At 46.4% G+C, this 22,193-nt stretch overlaps 1 protein-coding gene across 1 annotated transcript in view; it reads right to left on the bottom strand.

The window, feature by feature from the left end:
* The window catches only part of COL6A3 (collagen type VI alpha 3 chain), a 58,368-nt gene that overhangs the window by 21,459 nt on the left and 14,716 nt on the right, over positions 1–22,193 (bottom strand). Inside the window, exons 6-27 of the mRNA XM_074145842.1 lie at positions 20,565–21,131; positions 17,259–17,879; positions 15,504–16,103; positions 14,308–14,910; positions 13,305–13,907; positions 11,338–11,684; positions 10,859–10,937; positions 10,365–10,510; positions 8,880–8,972; positions 8,433–8,486; positions 7,340–7,411; positions 6,361–6,387; positions 6,197–6,241; positions 6,038–6,091; positions 5,793–5,855; positions 5,313–5,378; positions 4,570–4,623; positions 3,050–3,085; positions 2,484–2,546; positions 2,112–2,174; positions 1,299–1,361; positions 553–615 (exon numbers count right to left, since the gene is read on the bottom strand). Coding sequence (XP_074001943.1) covers positions 553–615; positions 1,299–1,361; positions 2,112–2,174; positions 2,484–2,546; positions 3,050–3,085; positions 4,570–4,623; positions 5,313–5,378; positions 5,793–5,855; positions 6,038–6,091; positions 6,197–6,241; positions 6,361–6,387; positions 7,340–7,411; positions 8,433–8,486; positions 8,880–8,972; positions 10,365–10,510; positions 10,859–10,937; positions 11,338–11,684; positions 13,305–13,907; positions 14,308–14,910; positions 15,504–16,103; positions 17,259–17,879; positions 20,565–21,131 — 4,382 coding nt within the window. The remainder of the gene's footprint in view (positions 1–552; positions 616–1,298; positions 1,362–2,111; positions 2,175–2,483; positions 2,547–3,049; positions 3,086–4,569; positions 4,624–5,312; positions 5,379–5,792; positions 5,856–6,037; positions 6,092–6,196; positions 6,242–6,360; positions 6,388–7,339; positions 7,412–8,432; positions 8,487–8,879; positions 8,973–10,364; positions 10,511–10,858; positions 10,938–11,337; positions 11,685–13,304; positions 13,908–14,307; positions 14,911–15,503; positions 16,104–17,258; positions 17,880–20,564; positions 21,132–22,193) is intronic.

Below are 22,193 nucleotides of genomic sequence, written 5' to 3'. Positions count from 1 at the left end.
CTGAATTAAAACCTGCTTAGTATACACAAATAACATGTAAAACTCAAGTGGAAGCCAGCAATGGGAAGCAGGTTAGGAGATCAGTCAATGCTAGGGGTCAATCCTTGCTTTGCACAAACCATTTTTTCCTCAGTTGGCTCCTCATTATAGAGAATAACGAGAATCAGGCCCCATGGAAAGGCTGATTCCATACGTCCTTTTTATAGGTTAACTTGGGTTCCACATGGGGTCAGCCCCGGGTGTCTACCCTCATGCAATGAGCCAGGACAAGGCCAAGCAACTCTGGACAGCCTCTGCCCTGCAGACTGATCTCTGAGATGTTAAAAGTCATTTTTCAAGTGAATATAATTCACATCCTCAAAGGGACCATTACCAACTATGCTCATGCCAGCTGAAGACATAAGGCTGATTTCCCTCTCTCATATTGTACTACGGAAGATGCAAAGACCATAGGGGAGCTGAACTCTCCGCTGCAAAGGGCTGTGGCTTGTTTGCCACAGGAAAGAGTTCAGCTCAACACCCTTAAAGGTGTGAATGCATGGCCACACTCACCATCTCTCCTCGGGGGCCCTGCTGTCCATTTGGCCCTTTGGGTCCAGGGTTTCCAGGCTCACCCTGAAAACAGGAGCACCTGTTAAAGCATGTGCTGAAACTCCAGGCAACTCTGAGCCTTTCCCACCCCATCGGCACTGGTTTCTTTACATAGACCAGCCTGCAGTGGTCCTTGAGGCAGAAAGTCATGGCTGGACCTACATGGCCAGCAATGTTACAAAATGCTTACCCTTTAGTGGGACTTTTAGTGATTTCAGGAAAGCTGAGCAATGGGACATGGGAGACCAGATCCCACCACAGGATGGTGTTTGCTTTTTATAAGCACCGCAAAAATAAAAGCTCCCAAGCTCTGGGGATTTTGCTAGTGCAAATGGACAGTGGAGCAGCCATGGAAATGAACCAGTGTGTGTGAGTCTGGAGAGATAAAACCATACGGAGGGTCTGGAGAGATCCATGACGAGCACCTTCCCATGTGGGCACCAGCTGAGAATCCATCCTGGAATATTAGTCTGGAATCTCAGTTACTCAATTACTTTTGCCTCTGTTCAATGGAATGGGAGCCTAATGAAACAAGAGCACAGACCTTGCTCTACTCCACACTGTGCAACCCAGTGAAGACAAGATAATTTCATTCCAAATTGTTAATCTCCAGTACTTTTTTTTTTTTTTTTTTTTTAAGATCACTCCTATCCAGAATCTTTTCATTTCTGTTTTAGTTGCTGATGCCCCGTGCTTTGAAGACATACCTTTCGTCCCAGGGGACCTATCCTGCCCCGCTCTCCTGGGGTTCCTGGTGGTCCACTACCGGCCTGGAATAGAAACAAGGAGAGGCACACTGGCAACGTGTCAATAAAAGGGTGCCAGAAACCAGGGGACTGTTTGACCTTAGAAATTATGTATTAACCAGTAGTGCTGGCGCCTCTCAAAGCACCTCAGGAAATTCAGAAGTTGGGAAGAGCTGAAGGGCCAGGTCAGTTGAATGCAAATATCAGCAGCAACCTATATTATCCTCACAGCAACCCCCTGGGAAAGGTGTAAGCAGGAGGGAAAAAGTCCTGCTCGGGATAGGGAAATGCAAGATGTGTCTGGCTTTATGGCCACGAGTCTTGCTGCAGTGGGCAGCAAGAGGGAGAAAAAAATGCATGGGGAGCCCCCAGCAAGCATGTGAGATGGTCATGCTCTGGCTTCAGAGGTTGAAACATCACAGAAGATGCTCTGCCAGTCACTCAGGGATGTTCTTTAGTTAAGATCACAAACCATAATAAGCCAAATGCTGAAGTCCTGATCCCTTTTTGGTTGTCTTTCACGGAATCACGGAATTGTCAGAGTTGGAAGGGACCTCCTTTAACACTTTCTCTTTCGTGACTCCTGATCAAGAAATCTTTAACATAAGTTGAGAGGAGGATTGTACTCAAGGAGTGTCTTATAAGAGAACGAAACAGAGTTAGAGCCTTAAAGAGGGAAACAGAAAGACACATCTGCTGCATCTTTTTAGCTCAGAGAGATGTTCACACTGAGTACAGTTGAGTCAATGGCTGAGAAGTAGCAGAAGGGATTACCCTGGGTCCAGGAATGCCCTGCTCTCCTCTTATGCCTGGCGTGCCAAGCTGGCCGGGTGGACCCTGTGCAGGGAGAAAAGAGGGACTGTGTCAAAGCACTTGAGCAAAACCACATCAGTGCTACACGAGATTGCAAGGGGAAGAAAACGCTACGGCACCCAAAAGATGGTCTTCAAGCATGTCACAGCTCAGATGGTGTGAATGGAATGGCAGGCTTGACGTCCCAGAGCAGGACAGTCAGGCCACACTGCACCCAAAAATACCCAAATCCCAACAGTCCTCACTGGCGAGACTCTTTGAGGGAGCAGCTGTGACGAAATAACGCAACAGCATCATGACATGAGACATTCACTTTGCCGTAAGCTCACTGACCTGTGGCCCTCTCATGCCTTGTTCTCCAGCCGGCCCTGGTTGACCGAGTGAGCCCTTGGTACCCTGTAAGTGCAAAATAGGACAACACAGGTTAACGGGGGGGACATGTGGCCAACATCGTGGGGAGACAGAGGGCATTTACAGCTGCATAAAGAGCAGGGAAGAACAGTTGTTTGGGGATTTTTTGCAGAATATGGTTATAGCAGAGAATGAGCACAGAACTGGCAGGTTCATTTGCCTCCTGCAATCAACAGACATCAGTCTCCTTCATGGAGAGCATGGCTTCTCCTTTGGCCCCATTACGCTACTCCAGCAGCATATGGAGATGAAGCATCTGAGTAGGGAACGCTGCAGAGGATGGGCAGCCCCAGGCATATGGGTGCCTGCTTTTGCACCGGGTCCAGCAAGGACCATACAGGGAGATGGGCCAGAGGAAGAGGAGGGAAATTTGAAGAGAGGAGGCAGAGAGGAAGAAGCAAAGCATGTCTCTTCTCTTGGCACATCCCCTCTGGATGCTGGCCAGTGGCATGGCAGGAGCTCCAGGTGTTGTCCCCATCACCACTTACCTTAACACCTATTGGTCCCCTTCGTCCTGTCATACCCTGTGAATGAAGATACAATGAGACTCGTTATGCAAATATGTAAGCACAAGTGTTTCTCTATTGCTTTCAGATCTGTGTATCACTGCTCCTCCTAGTCCAAAATTATGGTTGAATAGTTTAAACTACTGGGGAGAGAGGGAGAGAGAAATCCACATTCCACCTTCTGCCAGATGGCCAGCTCTCTTAAATCAAACTTTGGCATGTTTTAATCCTTCCTTGCATCCCCCAGTCCTCTGCACAGGTGAGTTGCTCACTCACACATGCAGAAGCATGCCACAGTCCCTGGGACACGTGCCCCAAGGGACAGGCAGCAGCGGAGCAGCAGGGAGCACGTCCCCAGACATCCCAGCTACACCAGCTCCAGCTTGGTTTTTGCCTTTTAAAAACCAGCAGCTAAATGCAGGTGCATATGCCAGAGTAAACCAAGTGTAACGTCACTGATCTCAGCAGTTACTTTGGTGGGAATAAAATCAGGATTAGACCTTAATGTCTATACAAGCCAGCAAACCGCCAGACATTTTCCTCTTTTTTTTTTTTTTTTTTAAGGTTGAACTCTTGACTCTTGTAAAAGCAAAACACTTGGGAAGGCAGGAGGGTAAATAGTCATTCATAGATTCATAGATTCATAGATTGGTCCAGGCCGGAAGGGACCTCCAAAGGTCATCTAGTCCGACCTCCCCGCAGTCAGCAGGGACACCCCCAACTAGACCAGGTTGCCCAGGGCCTCGTCGAGCTTCACCTTGAATATCTCAAGGGAAGGGGCCTCAACCACCTCCCTGGGCAACCTGTTCCAGTGTTCCACCACCCTCATGGTAAAGAACTTTTTCCTAATATCCAATCTAAATCTCCCCTTCTCCAACTTAAAACCGTTGCCCCTCGTCCTGTCACTGCAGGCCCTTGTAAACAGACCCTCCCCAGCCTTCCTGTAGGCCCCCCTCAGGTACTGGAAGGCCGCTATGAGGTCTCCCCGGAGCCTCCTTTTCTCCAAGCTGAACAACCCCAGCTCCCTCAGCCTGTCCTCGTAGCAGAGGTGCTCCAACCCCCTGATCATTTTAGTGGCCCTCCTTTGGACCTGCTCCATCAGGTCCATGTCCTTTCTCTATTGAGGGCTCCAGACCTGCACACAGTACTCCAGGAGAGGTCTCACCAGAGCAGAGCAAAGTGGCAGAATCACCTCTCTGGATCTGCTGGCAACACTTCTTTTGATGCAGCCCAGGATGCGATTGGCCTTCTGGGCTGCGAGTACACATTGCCTGCTCGTGTCCAGCTTCTCGTCCATCAGCACCCCCAAGTCCCTTTCCTCAGGACTGCTTTCTAATACCTCATCCCCCACTATGTATTTATACTGAGGATTGTTTCTTCCCAGGTGCAGAATCCTGCACTTGCTTTTGTTGAACCTCATGAGGTTCAACTGGGCCCACCTCTCCAGCCTGTCCAGGTCAATCTAAGCTCAGCTCTTGCTGACTGTGGGTCTGGCAACTCACCTTCCTCCCAACTCCACCATCCGGGCCATCCAGCCCCGCCGGTCCTGGGTCTCCCTAAGGGAAAAGCAAACTTATGTAAGAGCCCAGGGGCCAGGAAAATAGGTTCAGTTCTCAAAAAATGGGTCCTTTCACACTCTCACACAAGCTACTCGATAGTACCACACCAGTGGAAATCTTTCTAACAACTCACGGAGAACTTCCATCAAGTTTCCAACATAGCGCAAGCCGACATTCTCATTCTTTGGGAAATGCCTTCTGACATTTTAAGACATATTTTTATTCTGAGCTAATATGAAAACAAATAGGTTTTGAAATTTTTCAAGGAGCACGTGGGTTTGTTTTTTGTTTCAAACGTTTCAGGTGAATCACAACATTCAGATTTGGTATCATCTAAACAGTTCCTTGCTTTTGACTATGAGCCTCAAGAACACAGAAAGTTAATTACCACGTACAAAGTTGTTTTCAGTGACAATCTCCCAAAAGGCGTAGTAAAATAAAATAATAATTAAAAAAAAAAAAAAAGCACACTCTTTTTACACAAAACATCTTTTAAACTGATGTCTTCCCAGAGAAAGTTTTGGTTGCAAACCAACAACATTTTCCAGTGGAAAAATATTCCATCCAACAAGTCATAATGAGTTTAAGAACTAGCACCTTTTTGGCAGCATCCCCTTTTCTTACTTTCTCTGTCCCATCCTATTGTAAAAACCAAAAAATAACAAAAGACAACAAAGAAACTTTACCATTGGTCCAATTTCACCCTTTGGGCCTCTGGTTCCCCGTTGAGTATTATCAGCTCCTGAATCTCCCTGAAAGCAATAGAGCAATGAGAAACATCTGTGTAAGTGGGACACAGAAGTCAGACATCCCAAACTGCTCTGCTATAGCTCAGAACCAACGTGTTTTTTTTTTTTCTTTCTTTTTCTTTTTTGACTGAATTACATGAAGTATTAATGGTGTTTTCAGATACACACAGCTTCTCAACCGAGAAATAATAATATTGAAGAGGAAGAAGGAGGGCAATTTTAATATAATGAAACAGCGATTGACAGGTTGGTATCAAGAGGCGTGCGTTACCCACATGTCTTCTCCAAGTCCCTGCTCTGTCGCTGGACCTGCCACTGCCAAGCAGCATTTATAAGCCTAAGCGCATGCTTGCTGAAGACCCCTAGGACTGATGGAAAGTGGATGGAAAATCAAGAAGATGCCTTAGCAATATTTACCGGGTCTCCACGGAGCCCACGGTCACCTCGTTCTCCTCGTTCGCCTTTAGCTCCCTTATCACCCTGGGGAAAGAGACAGAGAGTTAGTGAGAGCAGCCCTTACCTGCTGAAAGCATCTCTGCTGCTGCACACCTCTGCCTGGGTCCTCAGCCCTGAGGGGAGCGTGATGGCTTTCCACTCCCTCCTGGCTCTAATCAACCTTTTCATCATCAATTAGCCCCACTGTAAACATAATAAAAGCCTACCCTCCTGCCAGAGTATCCCTTCTCTCCAGAGGAGCCGGGCAAACCCTTGTCTCCCTAAAAAAGAAAAATATTTTAGGATATTTGCCACTTTCAAGGTGCTGCTTAGATGCTTCACTGAAGCATCTCGTAATAAAGTGTAAAGCAATTAAAGCGACTGACCTCTTCTCCATCAATGCCATCCAGACCCATTTCTCCCAGTTCACCCTGCAGAAGAGAAGCAAGGGGCAAATGCTCACCAAGGGACAGGGGAAATGGGCAGGGGGATACCGATGTGTCCATATGCTCACGCTCACCACCGTGGCATGAGGAAAATAACTCCATACCTTCTCTCCTGGGAATCCCCGAGAACCCTAAAGAGATCAGAAAACGGAGTTACTCCACTTTTGCCCAGTTCATCGCCTTGGGAGGTGATGGGGAAGGGTGGCTGTGCTTGGTGGCAGACATAGACCCAGGATCAGGACAGGAAAGCCAGGGTTTTTTACACCAGGGTTCAACTCTCCATCATTTCTTTTATGCCAATCTTCTTCTTCAGCTGCCTCCTCAACATTTGTGCCGAGATAAAATATGTGCATCATTGGGTTTAGCCAGCTGATCCAACAAAATAGCTTACTACTTAGCCACAACTCTTTCTCCGCTGACTTTCTTTTGTCCCTGCACCCATTTTAATATGAATCCAGATCCAGTCTCGGTGCCTTTATCCAAGGCTGGACAGATTTTTAAAGAGGCTCACTATCTCAGCTGCAACTAATGGGCTTGATTCATGTACTCCTCTGCTCCCTGCCAGAGGATGCTGTGGTCAGAGCAAATGGTAGGAAACATGTCCTCAATATTGCTGAATAATAAAATATTATATGTTTCACCACCTTTTCTGGCTTGTGGCATGGCTGCTGTCCTGAACCATTTGCTCAAGGTTCCTCTTTAGAGGAGCAACCATGGCTCACTTTTCTCCCTCCTCCCCAACAGCAGATTTCCAGCCCCAGGCCAAGACACGCAGATGTTGCTGCTTGGTGTTAAGAACAAATCTGTCTCTTCTCATATCTTTTGCCTACAGCCAAGCTGCAGAAAATAAATCAGCCTTGTCTGCAGATTGAGCCTGAGTTGCTTGGGTGCCCTTTTGGTCTTCATAGCAACACTAAAGTCATGACACTTGCTGAAAGCCTTGGTGCTTGGCCAGGTGGACACCACCACTCAAGTGGATTTAGAAGCCATAGTGTGACATCCTAAAGCAGCAGGAGTTGCCCTTGGTGGACTCCCATGAAATGGCCTTTGGGTCTGCTTCGTGCAGGCTCCTCCTGCACATACCTTGGTTCCTCTGTGCCCGGGGCATCCCTGGAAACCTTGTGTCCCATTCACACCCGGTGGTCCACGCTCACCCTGTTGCACGGAGAAGAAAATGAAATGGTCAGAGTTTGCATGCTAAGTGCATTTCTTCAGCTAACTGCATGCATCAGCACGCACAGGAGGTGGTTTGGGAGCAAATGGAGCATCAGGTTTTCAAAGGTCAACACCTGGTCACCCCACCATTTCCTGCCCGCAACCTTCTTCATGTGGAGACCAACTGCAAGTCTTCATCACATCCTTCCCAAAGTCTCAGCTATGAAAGAGCTTTATCAAACTTCTACTTCAAAGGTAAAATGACAAGATGAAACCTTTAGAGCTCACATGGATGTTTAATCCCACTCCGACCGTAAAGCCCCAAGAAAACATTGCATTGCACGTGATATCTGACAGCAGAATTTGGTCCCTGCCTGTGCTACTGGAAAAGCGATGAGCATCACCCAATGAGCCCCTTGGCCTCCACTTCACCTCCTGGGCGTGATGTGTGGAAAGTTGTTTATTCCAAGGGTGACATGGGATTCATGAAGTCAGAGTTTGGACGGAATAGTACTAGTAAGAAGTCATGGGACTCATGTTGTCTGACACTGTGATGGATAGAAACACCCCTTCTTGGTCCCATTATTGGACTAACTCAAATCTTTCAGCTGCATTTGGTATGGATAACTTTGGAATACGCTGCAGCTTTAATGAAGTTGGGGATTTGATTGTGTTCATAATCACCCTGCCCTGCTCACAGGTGTTTGGGACCAGCTACAAACATTCCCACCTGCCCTAGAGGAGCAGCATAGAGCCGGATCACATGAAATAATCGGAGTTATTTCCCCTGTCCTTGCTTCTCCAGCTATCAAGGAGCTCCTTACTGACCTTCTCCCAGGAGCAGTTGGGACCATCAACTCAGGCCATCAGGTGGGGGAAACACAAAGTTCTGCTTGCTCTCTTGTCTAATCCATGCCCACATTCTTAGCAGAAAATATTTAGTGAAAAATCCTCCAAATGCTTCAGTATGGTGAGACCCCTAATTTGAGCAGTACCGCACAGAGCAGGGGCAATCACTCACCGGTCCTCCTTCATCGCCAGGATATCCTCCGTAGCCAAGATCACCTGTGGCACCCTAGAAGATAACAGAGGGGATTCTGCATTTCTTTCATAGTTCTGTGACCTCCCTCTAAATTGACAGTCAAAATTTCCCTAGATTAACACAAAGCAGTTGCTTGGTCATATGTGTAGACAAGTTAATGAGAGAAACCCTTTGACATCCCTAAATTGTTTCACAAGACACTTCACCCCCTCCTTCCAGCCACTAATCCCTGTTTGTTTGTTTTACAACACAGAGGCTGTGAACAAAGGGAACAGCAGCTCTCAAATAGGGCCAGCTTTAAAACGGCAGGTAGGTGGAGATGACCTCTCCGTTAGCATCACCCATTACAATGTATGCATGCCACCCACCCATCACCACCATGGTGGAGACTGACCTTCCACAGGGACCACAGATGAAGTGACCTACCTTTGGTCCTATGGGGCCAGGCACACCTCTGTCTCCTCTCTGCCCTGAACACTTGCATGGAACCTTGCAGCATGTTCTCTCTGCGATGTTGTCCTGCAGCAAACGCACATGAAACAACGGGAAGGTGTTAGAAACCTGGCAGAGCCCCAGCGCCATAACTCCCGCAAGCCCTCAGGTCTGTGCCATTGCTCCAAGTGCCAAGCATAACATTGGTCCAGCAGCATTTTGGGGTTTCTCTGCCTTGAAACCACAGCAGCAGGAGAAGGAGATGTGTGTCAGCAGACTGGTTATGTTGCACAGTTAGAAAACAGCAGTCAACATTATCTTTTGAACATCAGGGGCAAGGGTTTCAATGGGAACTGCGTGGGGCACAATTTGTAGGACCATTTAGTAGAAGATCAGTCCCCAGAGCGCTATCTGTCACTGCGAAGAGCAATCTCTTCTCCAAAGAAACAAATCCGGACTGTGGAAGAGGCCATAAGAAAGTCATTGCAGTTAGTAGCTCACCAGCAACCCACAGGCAGAGAACAATTTGTGAGCAAGCAGCAAAAGAGGAAAAAGGCAGAAAAAAACAAAGATATGGATTCAGAGAAATCACAGCTTGGTTTTGCATCATCCAATTGAAAGAAAAAAAAAAAAAAAAAAAATCACTTTTGTTGCCAAGTACATTTCTGGCTGAAAATGTTTCCTGCCAGCTTTGCACATTTATATTTTGAAAGTATTTTCCTAGGCATCTGACTTACTTGGGGATGGGCTGAAGACTAGCTCTTATCCCAAAACCCAAGGTTCACTCCCAAGTAACTTTGATTTGTCGAGAAGGGCCCAGCGAGGTTACCACAGGGATCAGTGGTTAAGCCCAATCTTATTAAATCCACTGGAAAAGGAGCTTAACGATGCTGGTAGCAGATGTGAAGTTGGGAGGAACTGGACATACCGAGGTTGATAGCAAATTAACTCAACAAATTCAAGAGGGACTACATAAATGGGAGGGAAGTAAATCTATAAAGAAGAAAGGATAACTCCTTCATCCGTTAAAAGCATGTCTGGAATACAGAAAGTGTATCAACTTGAGGAAAAAAACCTAGAAAGCAGTGCTTCTGCAAGAGATTTAGCACTGCAAGGCATGACAGTGCATTATCCGTAAGGTTAAAAAAAAACAACAGTATAAATGTAGGCGGAGGGAGGGCTTTCTGGCATGGCAGCTTTTGATGGCATCTTATCCCATCTCGTTCAACTTAATCCCATGCGCTGTAGCCTCGGCTGGAGTAGGGCTTCTCCAAGAATGGTACGAGACCAGGCAACACCATGATCTGCTCTTAACTTTGTTTGCAGTGGCATCTGTAAAAAGAGCTGACATGAAGTAGGGAAGGGAGAGGACCGGAGCCAAGAGGGTGTAATTCAGCCACAGTTCAGCCCTGGAGGAGTTCCAGCCGTTGGCTTTCCTCCAGCATTACAAGACAGCGCTGCCTGTGCCAAGTTACTTACGAGCTGCTCTGCCAGCTCAAAATCCAAGTCCAGCAGATTAACTCTGAGCGGTCTGTTGTAGGTGAACCCACGACCAAACTCTAGCTGCATCACTCTGTCGAAATTGCTCACTCGGTCCAGCCCGACGAAGATGAGAGCGTTGACACCTGAGTGGGAGGGAAGGGAAGCAGAAGGGGCTGTGTGATGGGTCAGGGTGATCTGCAGAGCCTGCACACCCTCCCCTGCAAGGATGGGTCGTCATCCGCCTCTTCGATTGCAAACAGAGCTTATTTAATTGAGAACAAACATCTTCAAGCACATTCAGTGCAAGTTTTCCACATGCTTAGGTGCCAGCAGGTAGCTAAATATCACAGGAAGGCAATGAAGAACAGCAAGTGCATGTAGAAGTCATAGAAACCATTACTATCAAAAGCTGGTGGATTTATGAGAAACGGTGGTAAAATGGGCCACATGTTAACATGGACTATAATCACTGCCTTGAGTAAAAAAGTTACCTTCTGTATGCAAAGCAGACGAAGCAGCCTCCAGCTGATCTATGGAGTCATCTGCACCGTCAGTAAAATGGATTATGACCTGGGAGAGAAACAAATTTATGTCCGGACCCAGAATATTTCAGGTGTGAAACACAATCAATGTGTAACCTGCAGGGCCGCCTTCCAAGGGACGTTTCATCTGAGAGGAGACGGGGGAATTACTATGCCCTTTCCAGGCCATGAAACTTTGCGTTTCTTTGCCAGATTATGGTGTACCACACCACACAGATGTTTTTTCTTAAAGCACCAATAGGGCAAATTTGGAAAGCAATAGTTTGCAGCCAAGCAGTACTCATGGGTACAGGCTGCAATAAATTTCTTTATTTAATGAATAAATTTATTCAATTTATTAAGAATTAACAGTTGCTTTGCTAACTAAAATACATCAGAAGTCAGCTTTCCTGGCCAACACCATCCATGGGGCCTTGGTTTTGATTTACCTTGGTGCTGCTGGAGGGCGCAGATCTGAATTTGTTCAGATAGGACCTCAGTGTGTCTGCCGTGAGAAAATAGGGCCCGCGGGTACGCATGGCTTGAAACTTCTCAAAGAGCTCAGGCTGGTACTCAGAGAAGTCCAGTCCCTCCACGAGTTCCCCTTGAGCCTGAGCCATAATGGCCACCCTGACGTTGGGCGCCTGGTTGCCAGTGCAGCTGATCTTCTGCATCTGAGTTATTCTGTTCAGGACGGACTCGACCCGGGACTCCAGACCCCTCTGGGTATTAAATATATTTTGTCCGGACCCGACATCCGTGACATCAAAGCCAATTATCACATCTAAGTCGCAATCTGAAAGGGAAACGCAGAGAGGAGAGGAGAGGAGAACGTCACCTTTGAGCAATACAGCTGTTGCTTTTCAAGTAATGACTTTCCTAATTCTATTAGTCGCTAGAGAAGACACTCTGCACCAAGAACTGCTACCATTTGATACACAAGTGCCTCAGCCTTCCTTTCATCATGACAATGATGAAAACCTGGGAAAATCTGCATTTTATGAGCTTAATTTTTTTTTTTTTTTTTTTTCCTGTGCAATTGTTGCTTAGCTTTGGGACCAAGTCTAGCAAGGGTTTTGCATTTCCATCGGGCACCCAAGACTGCTGCTTTCTCTCCACTGCATGGAAACCTGTCAGGACTTGCAGAGTGTTGATGCGCCTTCTGCCTGTGCTTGAAGCAACCATCCTGCAGTCAGGGGGATGTAGAGGGAGGTGACGATCAGACGACTGATCTCCAGTCCCTGAACGGTGTAGCTAGGATTTATATGGGATAACTGGGAACGAGGGCAGAAAGAGGCATTGAAGTTGCTCAGCCCAAGCGCATAAAGTCATGCACGGTCTGCCTTTCTGCAGGAATATTTAGCACAGGCTTGGAGCCAACCTGCATGCCTGAGATGCCCATTGGTCTGGGGTATGGGGAAATCAGGCTGTCAGCCACCCTTTGTCTGGATCTCCTGCACCTACATGGGCTTTCAAGCATGGAGGTGTCTGAAATTTCTTTGATATTCGTCACGCTGCTGCTGCACTTGGGAAGCACTCATGGTTACCACCAGGAGCACTTTGCTTGTCCCTGCACTCAGTTTTTCATCCTGGCCAGAGCTGCTGCTCAGCTCAGGGCTGCTGTGGCTCTCTTTCAGCTTCTCCAGAGGTTTGGGAGACGCCTCTGCTCAAAAGCCAGAGGGCCGAGCTGGGAGTAGGATTTGCCGTACCGTAGTAAGTTAAACCAGCTGCAGGGGCTCTGGTCCAACAGCAATACCAGTGTGCTTACTCACCCCAACTCCCCTTGCTTGGCTTCTGAAGTAGCCAAATCACAGGATTCCTTCTTAAGGCAATTTTACCTTAAAATACAACCACTCATGAGATTAAGTGGGCACCCTGGATGATCTGGCAAGAGAAGTTCTGATTTCCACCACATCATGCACATGATGGAATGGGCTGAACGGCCAAGGAATCCAACTAGCTTGTTACAAACGCAGCAGGCAGAACAAGGACTATCATTTTTCGTTTTGGCACTAAACAAGTTGGTCTACCAACATGCACCATGTGCCTACACATCTGGAGAGGAAGGTAGTGAGACTTAGTCCACAGGCAGCTAGTTAAAGGAGCCCCTCCAACGCAGTAGTAGAAGGTCAGTTATTTAGTGTCTGCCTGTCGTATCTGAAGTTCTTCCACCACGGTGGCACCTCTGCAGTGATGGTACACCAGCCATTCACCCGTTGAAGCACACCAACAGGCAGTTCTCGTGCCAAAGGCTTGCAGCCTACCACCACGCTTATGAAGGAGGTCTGAGCCCATGGTGCACTTCAGGCTATAGGCGAAGCACAAGAGCAGGTTGGACAAGTCCATCAAAATGCCTTGGATATTAAAAGCCACCCTCGGGAATAACCTGAGCACATTATGAAAGGATCGCACTTACCTCTTGTAACATCCGTTGTTCCTGGGCACAATTTCTCCTCCATAGCAGCTTCCAGTGTAACCAGGACCTGCTCGTTCAGCTCAGACAGCTCCTGGGCTGTGGACACTCTGAAACTCATGGCACTCTCGCTGGCCAGCCTGCTGACTTCCTTCAGGTCAATGTTTCTCACACCAACCGCAAACACCTTGACACCTTTCTGTGTGATTTCCAAGGAGGCACTCGGCCCATCGTCCGAGGACTTCCCACCCGTGACGATGAAGGCAATCTGGGGCACCCTCTGGTCAATTCGGCTACCGGCCTCCTTCACGAAGTGTTTTGCCTGGATGTGCTTGATGGCTGCACCAGTGTTTGCCACTCGGCCGCCTTTGTAGATGACTTTGTTGATGGCATCTAAAATCTGAGGTTTGGTGGAATAGTCTTTGAGGAAAAATTCATCGGTGACATCTGAATTGTACTGGGCCAGTCCTACCTGGATAGAATCGCCATCCCTATAAATGGCATCCACCACAGAGTAGACAAACTGGAGAACTTCTTGGAAGTTATCTCTCCCCAGATTGATGGAGCCATCCAGCAAAAACACAATGTCAGCCTGCTTTTTACCTCCTGGAAAGATTACAAAGAAAACACAGTTATTAATAATTATTTGCGGCATCTGTATTATTTCAGATGCTTAGTGCAGTAGTATTGTGTTTCTCTCTTCTCCCTACCTTTTTAGTTTCATTGGTCTTTGCCATGATTTTACATCCATACAAGAAGGAAGGTTTTATATCACATATTTATTACACTTTATCCAACATACTTGTTTTTGTGATACACACCCTCATCCCATTTCAAATTTAATTCTATTCTTTCCTATGCTCAACAAGATCTTCAAAGTCTTCTTTAAAGCAATGTGACTAAATGGTTGCCAATCAAAAGGCGTTATTATGGAATCACTTTCACATGATACAAATTCTATCCGTGCTCTACCCAGAAAAGTCGACAGGATGAATAGCAGTCTTACCAGGTCCTAAAAATCCAGGGGTTTCTGTTGTAGGTATCGGAAGCTCTTCAAGAATACTCTGCACTTTCTTTTCTAAAGTTGGGAGTCCCGTGAAGTCCCTTACCACAAGCACACGCTCAGGGTCATTGGTAATGACCTGCAGCTGGTCCCTGTCCACATTCCTGGCTCCAACACCCAGAGGTTTAATGCTTGTTGAAGTGATCACGTTAGCAGGCCTGTTCACATCATCCTGGGACCGGTCTCCGAGGATGACAACTAGGTGCTGGGGCACTCCATCTTCTATCCTGCTCCCTGCAGACTTGATGAAGTAGTTCTTCACCACGTAGTCTAGGGCTTTGCCAGCATTCACGGGGGACCCCCCTCTATGCCTCAAGCGGCGGATGGCTTGCAGGACAGCGTTTTTGGACTTGTGGGTCTTCAGGTAGAACTCAGGGAAGACGTTGTTGCTGAACTGCACCACACCAATTCGCACTTTGTTTGGCCCAACTTCCAGCTGCTGAACAATTCTGCTAATGAAATCCCGAATGTGAGCAAGCCCATCGGGCCTAACACTGTCAGAGCTGTCAATAAGGAAGACTATGTCCTTTTCGTCACCAGAAACATCTGCAGGGAAGGAAGAACAGAGGAAATTATTTGTGCGCCAAGTCTTTGCTTAGGCTTTGCTGTAGGATGCCTGTGCTATCTGCTCTCATGTGATGTAAAATCACGCGGCATATTTTAGCCAACTTTAGGCATGGCACTACTGGGAGCCTCTCCAAAAGGGTTTGCGTGCAAGTGTGCATGAGTGCGTTAGCAGTCTGCCTAATACTCAAAGCATGCATTACTCAGAGCCTTATCTGTTTCGTTCATTAACGCTCTTCTCTGGATTTGTCAATTTTTCCAGCTTCATTTAGCCCCAGATTTATGTCTCTTTCCTAGAGAGCTGCTAAATGGGAATAGACGGTATTTGACTTGAAAATCAAAACATGTAACGCTTTTAGGTACTTGACTTGAAAATCAAAAGTTACAATCTATTTAGGTACTTGGGTAGAATTTCCACATATCTAAAAGTTTCCTTCTAAAACTCTGTGCTACACCTTTGCTTTTAAGTAAGGAAAATCTCAGTTTAGAAAGAAAGGATAGAAAATTATTTACACATTTGGGCAACATTTATTTGAATAGCAACACAGAGGCAGCTGGTATTGTCAAAGCCTTACCTATGGGGGGTTGCACATCTCCCAGTAGACGTCTAATTTGGTCCCCAGTCAGGGTTTCAATAGGAGTCAGCAGCTTCTGCTCGAGGCTGGGCAGTTCCTGGAAGCTGGAGACTTGGAACACATAATCAGGACTAAGGGAAATCTGTACCATTTCCCCAGGATCCACGTTCTTCGCTACCACCATAGGAGCCACCCCGACTTGTTTAACTTGGAGTGATGGGTACTCTAAGTCATCATCGGACTTGCGGGAGGAGAGGATGATCAAAAACTGAGGGACACCCTCCTCTATGCGGCTCCCAGAGGGCCGGGTGAAGATGGTCTTTGCCACAAATTCAAGGGCCTCTCCCACGTTCACCTGCTGGCCACCCTGCGGCCGCAGCCGTCTCACCGCACTCTGCACCTCGTCCTTGGTGGAGTGGGCATTGAGCAGGAATTCCACGTGGGGATGCTCGCTGAACTGGACCACCGATATCCTGGTGGTGTCAAAACCCACGTCCAGGTTGTTCACTATCCTCTCAATGAGATCACGGATGAGGTAGAACTCCTGGGCAGCGTAGCGTGAGCCATCAACCATGAACACGACGTCCCTCTTCACACCCGCTGCAGGAAAGAAGGCAGCAGTCAGAGGTTGCATCAGGCATTGCTTATGGAGACCAGCTAAGCTAGTTCACTGGCCTATGCTGTTGGCCATGGGGAGGATGCTCATTGTTTTGTGGCCTGTGACATCTCCTGGGAGCTCCAGCAGGCGACTCTGGGTTCAACCCAGAGACAGGACCAATCCGCTAGGGACATCCCCAGGCAGTGCAAGAACAGCAACTTCCAGAGCAAAGGAAGCAAGAGGGAGTAGGGTAAACCTGGAACAATAATTCCTCGTGGGCTCTCCACCCAAGGACATGTAGCCTGGTGATGCTCCTTACTCAGGGCAGGTTGTCAGGCAGCCTTGGGTTGTTTTACGCTCAGTATTAGCCCTCTTTCCTTGGCTTTGTCCTCTAGGACAGCTTCTATCCTGTTACTCTCTCAGCTTCTGCCTTTTCAGGATGACTTTTGGCTTCCTAATAAAGTGTTTTCTGCAGTGGTAATTCAGGTCAGAGCGTGAATTATTGCTGAATATCACACTGATAAATGAGGTTGGAGGAAATCAGTGTGGCTCTGAAGGGAAGAAACAGATAAAATAGGATGGCAGACTTCAAAGGGACTGATCTAGAGTAGGTACCTTTCATTGCAGGCATACACTGGCTGGATTTCATTCCAAGCAAGACCAGAAATGGGAGATCTGATCCTTTTCCTGATACCCATTTCCAGTTTCCCTTCCCCCAGTGAATAAGCACAGCAAATGTAGGACACATCAGCAGGTCTTACATTTAGCAGAAAGCTGACCTTGATTTATAGTGGTGTGAAGGTGTCCCCATATCATATAAATGACACAATTTCCATTCCAGGAGGAATAGCATGGACTTAGAATCTATCAACTGAAAATAAGATTAAGGTCATAGCACTCACTCTGTGGGTCTTCCATGTGGATACAATATGGACCACCTTGAGGGATGGCCTTAAAGGTGTCTCAGCTGAATTACACAGCTCCTACCAACCTTATGTACATTAAAAAAAAAAAATATATATATATCGACAGTGAGACCAAGATGGACTTGGAGTCTTATCTGTGACCATCTTTTCTCAGTTTGTGTTGCAACCGTGATGTTACTAAACATCATATTTTGCCGTTGGCTCTCGGTGCAGACACAAACATCTTCTCACCTGGGCTGGGTGATGTAAAAACCAGATCAGGGGCAAGTGACTCTATCTCTTTCTTGGTCAGCCGGATGACTCTGTTCGAGATGACCTGCTGCACCGTATCCAGCTGGCTGAAGTCAGGCACAGAGATAGCAAAATCTGGGAGGAAAGAAATTGTCTGCAGCTCTGTGAGGTCAGCATTTCCTATCCCAATGCCAAAGGGCACCGTGCCACTTGTCTTCAGGACCACCGAGGGCCTCCTCACATCATCCTGGGACCGATCAGCTGTCAGCAGAATCAGGAACTGCGGGACGCCCTCTGCTATTCTGCTGCCGCTCGACACCGTGAACACATTCTTGATGAGGTAGTCGAGGGCTGCTCCAGTGTTCAGAGGAGATCCTCCCATAACCTTCAGCTCCTGGATGGCACTGATGAGATCTGCTTTGTCTTCGTGGGTGTCAAGTAAGAACTCAGGTTGTATGACGTTGCTGTACTGTGCGACGGCGACACGGACCTTATCACGACCGATATCCAGGCTTTCAACAACTCTTTGGACAAAGGTCTTCAGCAGAGGGAAACCTCTTCTGACACCATCCGAGCCATCAATTAGAAACACCACATCCTTCTTCTCACTTCTCTCAACTACTGTTTGAGACAAGTAAGGGTAGGGGGGAATAAGTGAGATTCTCTTTTGCAGTGATTATTATCCGCCACTTACATTGAACCGAAGGAGTACAAAACTCGGGGAGGGGATAGTGAGGTGTGAGGACGGGTGATTCAGTTCCTTTGCTATTGGATGCAATCCTTGGTGAAAAGGCAGATGGGTGCAAATCGGTGGAAACCGCAGTGCAACGCATGCTGTGCCTTACCCACCGAGTCATAGAATCATAGACCCATAGGAAATAGAGTGCCAAGGGACTCGGGATGCCATCCCCTACCTGAGACTGGAAGAAGCCATCTGCTCCCAAGGGGTTTGGGAAGCTGGCACATGACTTTGCAATATGCAACAGGAGGCTGGGGCATCACGTATCTTTTGGTCTCAGAGAAAACTGAGTTTCTGAAGGAAATGGCATACTGCAGAGAGAGTGCTCACAGGGAGCTGGTGAAGAGAGAGAGAAAAGCTTTTCTGAAGCATCGCTGAACTCAGAAATAAATAATCCTGCACATGCCCAGATAAAATAAGAATTTCCTGGAAGGCACATCCCACTGAAAAAGCTTTTCTAAAATGCTAGACACTGGTTTTTTTTTTTTTTTTTTACTGACTTCAAGCACAAAAAAAATGCTAAGCGTGACCAAATGTTCTTTTTTTAAAAAACGAAGATAGCGAAAGGTCAAAGATCAGAGAACTGTTGATGCATTCTGCTCTTGACTAACAGAATTGCAAAGCTTTGGCTCAGCCAAGCAGAAAACACCAGTGCCTCTCAAACACAGCAACTGATGGATGGCATCCCCAAAAATGCCATTGGCTTGTTTATAGCAAGGTCAAGTGGAGCAAGCAGGAGCATGATCTGTCCCTCTGAAGAAAATCTTAAATATCTGCTTATGAATGCTAGACGTGTAAAGAGTTACCGAGGGCAGATGAAGTCTTAATGCAGACTTCAGACCAGGTTTATTTTTTAAGAGGAATGTTGGAAGCTTGGGGGGTTAATGCATAGTACTAAAATATTAACATAGCTTGTTGACTAATACAGGTAGGAAGAGAGAGCAGACATCGCCTGGTGTATCCCAGTTTCATACACTTCCTCTGAAGTTCAGGAGCAGGGGAAGATAGTCCTAACAAAGGTGTCTATGTAGCAGATATAGAAGAAAAAAATATGGGTACTCTTATGAAGTGGCTTTCTTTTAGCCAAGAATACTAGGAAAAGCAGGTGGATGCAGTTATTTGTGAGCAATTAGCACAGTTATTGACAGCACTTGGTGACCAAAGGGATTCAAAATGATCTTGACAAGACAGAAATGGTTTGAAAAGGGAGAAAGCAATTCGAGACCACCAGCTGCACTAGTCTATGTTGAGGCAGAAGCTCCACAACTATGGGAAGGGCAATGACTCTGCATGGAAAGGATGGGGTAAGAGATGACCAGGGGACACCATCATTATGCTCTGGTCATTTGGAACAGGCTGACTTTGGAGACACGAGGGTGAAAAGGTAGAAAACCTTCAAGGAAAGATTGAATGAGCTGGGTACACAGCTGGTGACATGAGGACTGAGACAAGATGGACATGGCAAGCTTAAAGAAATGAAAGACTGTCACACAAAACACAGGAATGAGCTAATATCTGTATCCTTGAGCTGAAAGAGATGTAAAAGGCTTAAACTATGACTAGGAAGGCAGAGGTTTGTCACTGAGGGAAACTACCGAAAGATAAGGACAAAAGCGATTGAACAGATTGATTACGGAGGCTGGGGAAATCTCCACCACCAGAGGATTTTCAGAACAGACTAGACCAATGTCAGCTGGTTCTGGACAAGACCACCCTGTTGGGGACAAGGGTATGTAGCAGATGGCACCCTGAGATCCCTTCCAGCCCTATTTCTTTTTATGTTTCTATGATTCTAAGACCATCTACCCAGGACTTCTATGGAGAGATGACGTGGATGTTATCATACTTTTCCTTGTTCCCACCTGCTGTTGGGAGACAGTTTAATTCTCAAATTAGGGCTGCCCCAGGAAATCACGCAGCTGGACATGTCTAAGTTCCAATACCGTAGTGTCGATTTACAATTGTGGCCATGTGATTCTTTTAATATATATTTTTTTTAATTCTTTAATTAATCCCTGTTCATCTACTGAGCTTGTAACAGTAACTGATTCAAGAGCATCTAATTTGTTGGTGCACAGGTACAAAATGTAGAAACTGCCGTCATATCCAGTAAGAAATAATGGAGCAAGAGTTAATCCAGCGGGCTGCAGTTCTCCTTACTCCCTACCACTCCTCCAGAAAGGGGAGGATGGAAAGAGAAATCAATACAAGCCTTTCTTTGCTTCTTCTAGCCCTTGCTTAGCATTGCACATCAATTATTGCAAGATCTCTGCACCAACAACCCTCTTATTTCAGGTTTGTACCACGTTTTACACACTGGTAACACCACCTATGGCAGATCTTGCAGCCAAACAAAAGGCTTTTTGCTTATTTGTCTTTAAAATTCAGTTTGGACCGCAATGCTTTGCTGGATCTGCTGGTCTGACCAGAGGAAAATCCAAGTACGGTAGCAGTTTCTACATAATCGTTTTAAATATCGTGACACCCAATTGCCCCAGTTACCAAATTGAAGGTGGCATGTAAGTGGTGTTTTTCAGCCTCTTGGAAACCCAGGGGGGTCCTTGTACCTGTTGGCTGAAGCTGGATAGTTTTCAACAGGTTGACTATGTTTGGCTGAAGCTCTGAAATCCGAGGGAGGGAGTCGACATTCAGAATGAATTGTGGGGCGTAAACTATCCTTTCCAGCTCTACAGGGTCAGCGTTTTTGGCTTTGATAGCAAATGTCACGACTCCAGCTTGCTTCAGAGCATCTGACGGTTGCTCCACATCATCAGTTGATCTCCCGGCAGCAAGGAGAACCAAAAACTGAGGAACCCCTTCTTCGATTCTGCTTCCAGCTTCCTTAACAAACAGCCTCCTTATAGTTTCATCCAGCGCAGCTCCAATGTTCAGTTGCTTCCCAGTTTTTATCTTCATCCTTTTCACTTTCAGAAGCATGTCTTGCTTAGATGGGAGTTCAGCAAAGTCAAACTCAACTTGGATCGTGTCACTGAATTGAGCTACAGCTACTCGTGTGGCATCGGGACCCACATTCAGGTCAGAAATTACTTTGTGTACAAAGTCCCGGACAGCAGGAAAACTACCCAAGAGGTTGGCTGAGCCATCAATCAGGAATAAAATATCTTTCTTGCTTTCTAGAATAAATTCACAAACGAAAAGAGGAGGGAAAGAAAAAAAAGATATGAAGACATTTTTCTTCTTAAATCTCATCCTAGAAACTTCTCTGCAAATTAGCTGGGTTTCAATATGCAAAGCAAGTGATTTTCATTTACCAAAGTATTCAAGGGCTACAGGACTAAAAGTACCTTTGTCTTGTTTATCTGAGAAAGAAAGGGAAGCAAAGACACCTCTCTCCTAAGACCCAATAAATTCAGACACCACACAGTCATATCATATATTGCATAACATCATATAAATCATATAATAAATTGGCTGTTTCAGATTATACCAGTGATGTTTATATTCTAGCAATATTTGCCGATGACACAGGCATGAAGTACAACAGCGGTGGAGGGTTGTGGGGGGTTTTTTTCCTATTTAAAGGCTCAGTAGATAAAGAACATAAAGAATTAGTTCACACATACATACACAAAGCATTTTCTGTATTTCTCTGAAAGTACTTCTCCCAGTTGCAACACAAGGAGGCATCTAAATCCACAGGTGAGTCACAACTTTGGGAGGAGAAAAATCCTTTTACCCGTTTCTGTTCAATGCCCTTTCAATCTCATTGAATATCCAAGGCAAAATGAAGCATCTCATAATTTTATGTCCTAACATCTTTCATATTCATCTTAATGGTCTCCTTTCCATACTAAGCAATCCCGGTTGTTTTTAGTCTTTGTATGCAACTTGGCCACAATAAGGGAATTAGTTAGAAAATACCTGTTTAAAAAGGGTTAAACTTGCCAACAGCTTTTGGATTTAATATTAGAGAATGTTTGAGTATCTCGAGTCAAATTCAACTTCTTTCACAGCCTGATAACAGCACTTTGACAGAGTGGTTCAGGGGAAGGATTTAGCCACCTGTACCTGGCTAGACCTCTGCTCCTCTGGGCTCTTTGGCACGACTTTAACTTTTCCACACCACTCCTTGTGGCCAAAAGTGCTTGCTCCCATATCCTGAACTCGTGCAGACAATGCATTTACAGGCTGTGACGTTATTATGGCAACCGAAAGGGAACACCTCCCTAAGTGAC

This window comes from Numenius arquata, chromosome 3 (genome assembly GCF_964106895.1).
Source record: "Numenius arquata chromosome 3, bNumArq3.hap1.1, whole genome shotgun sequence".
NCBI classification, from domain to species: domain Eukaryota; kingdom Metazoa; phylum Chordata; class Aves; order Charadriiformes; family Scolopacidae; genus Numenius; species Numenius arquata.
This window is presented reverse-complemented; position numbering and strand designations above follow the sequence as displayed.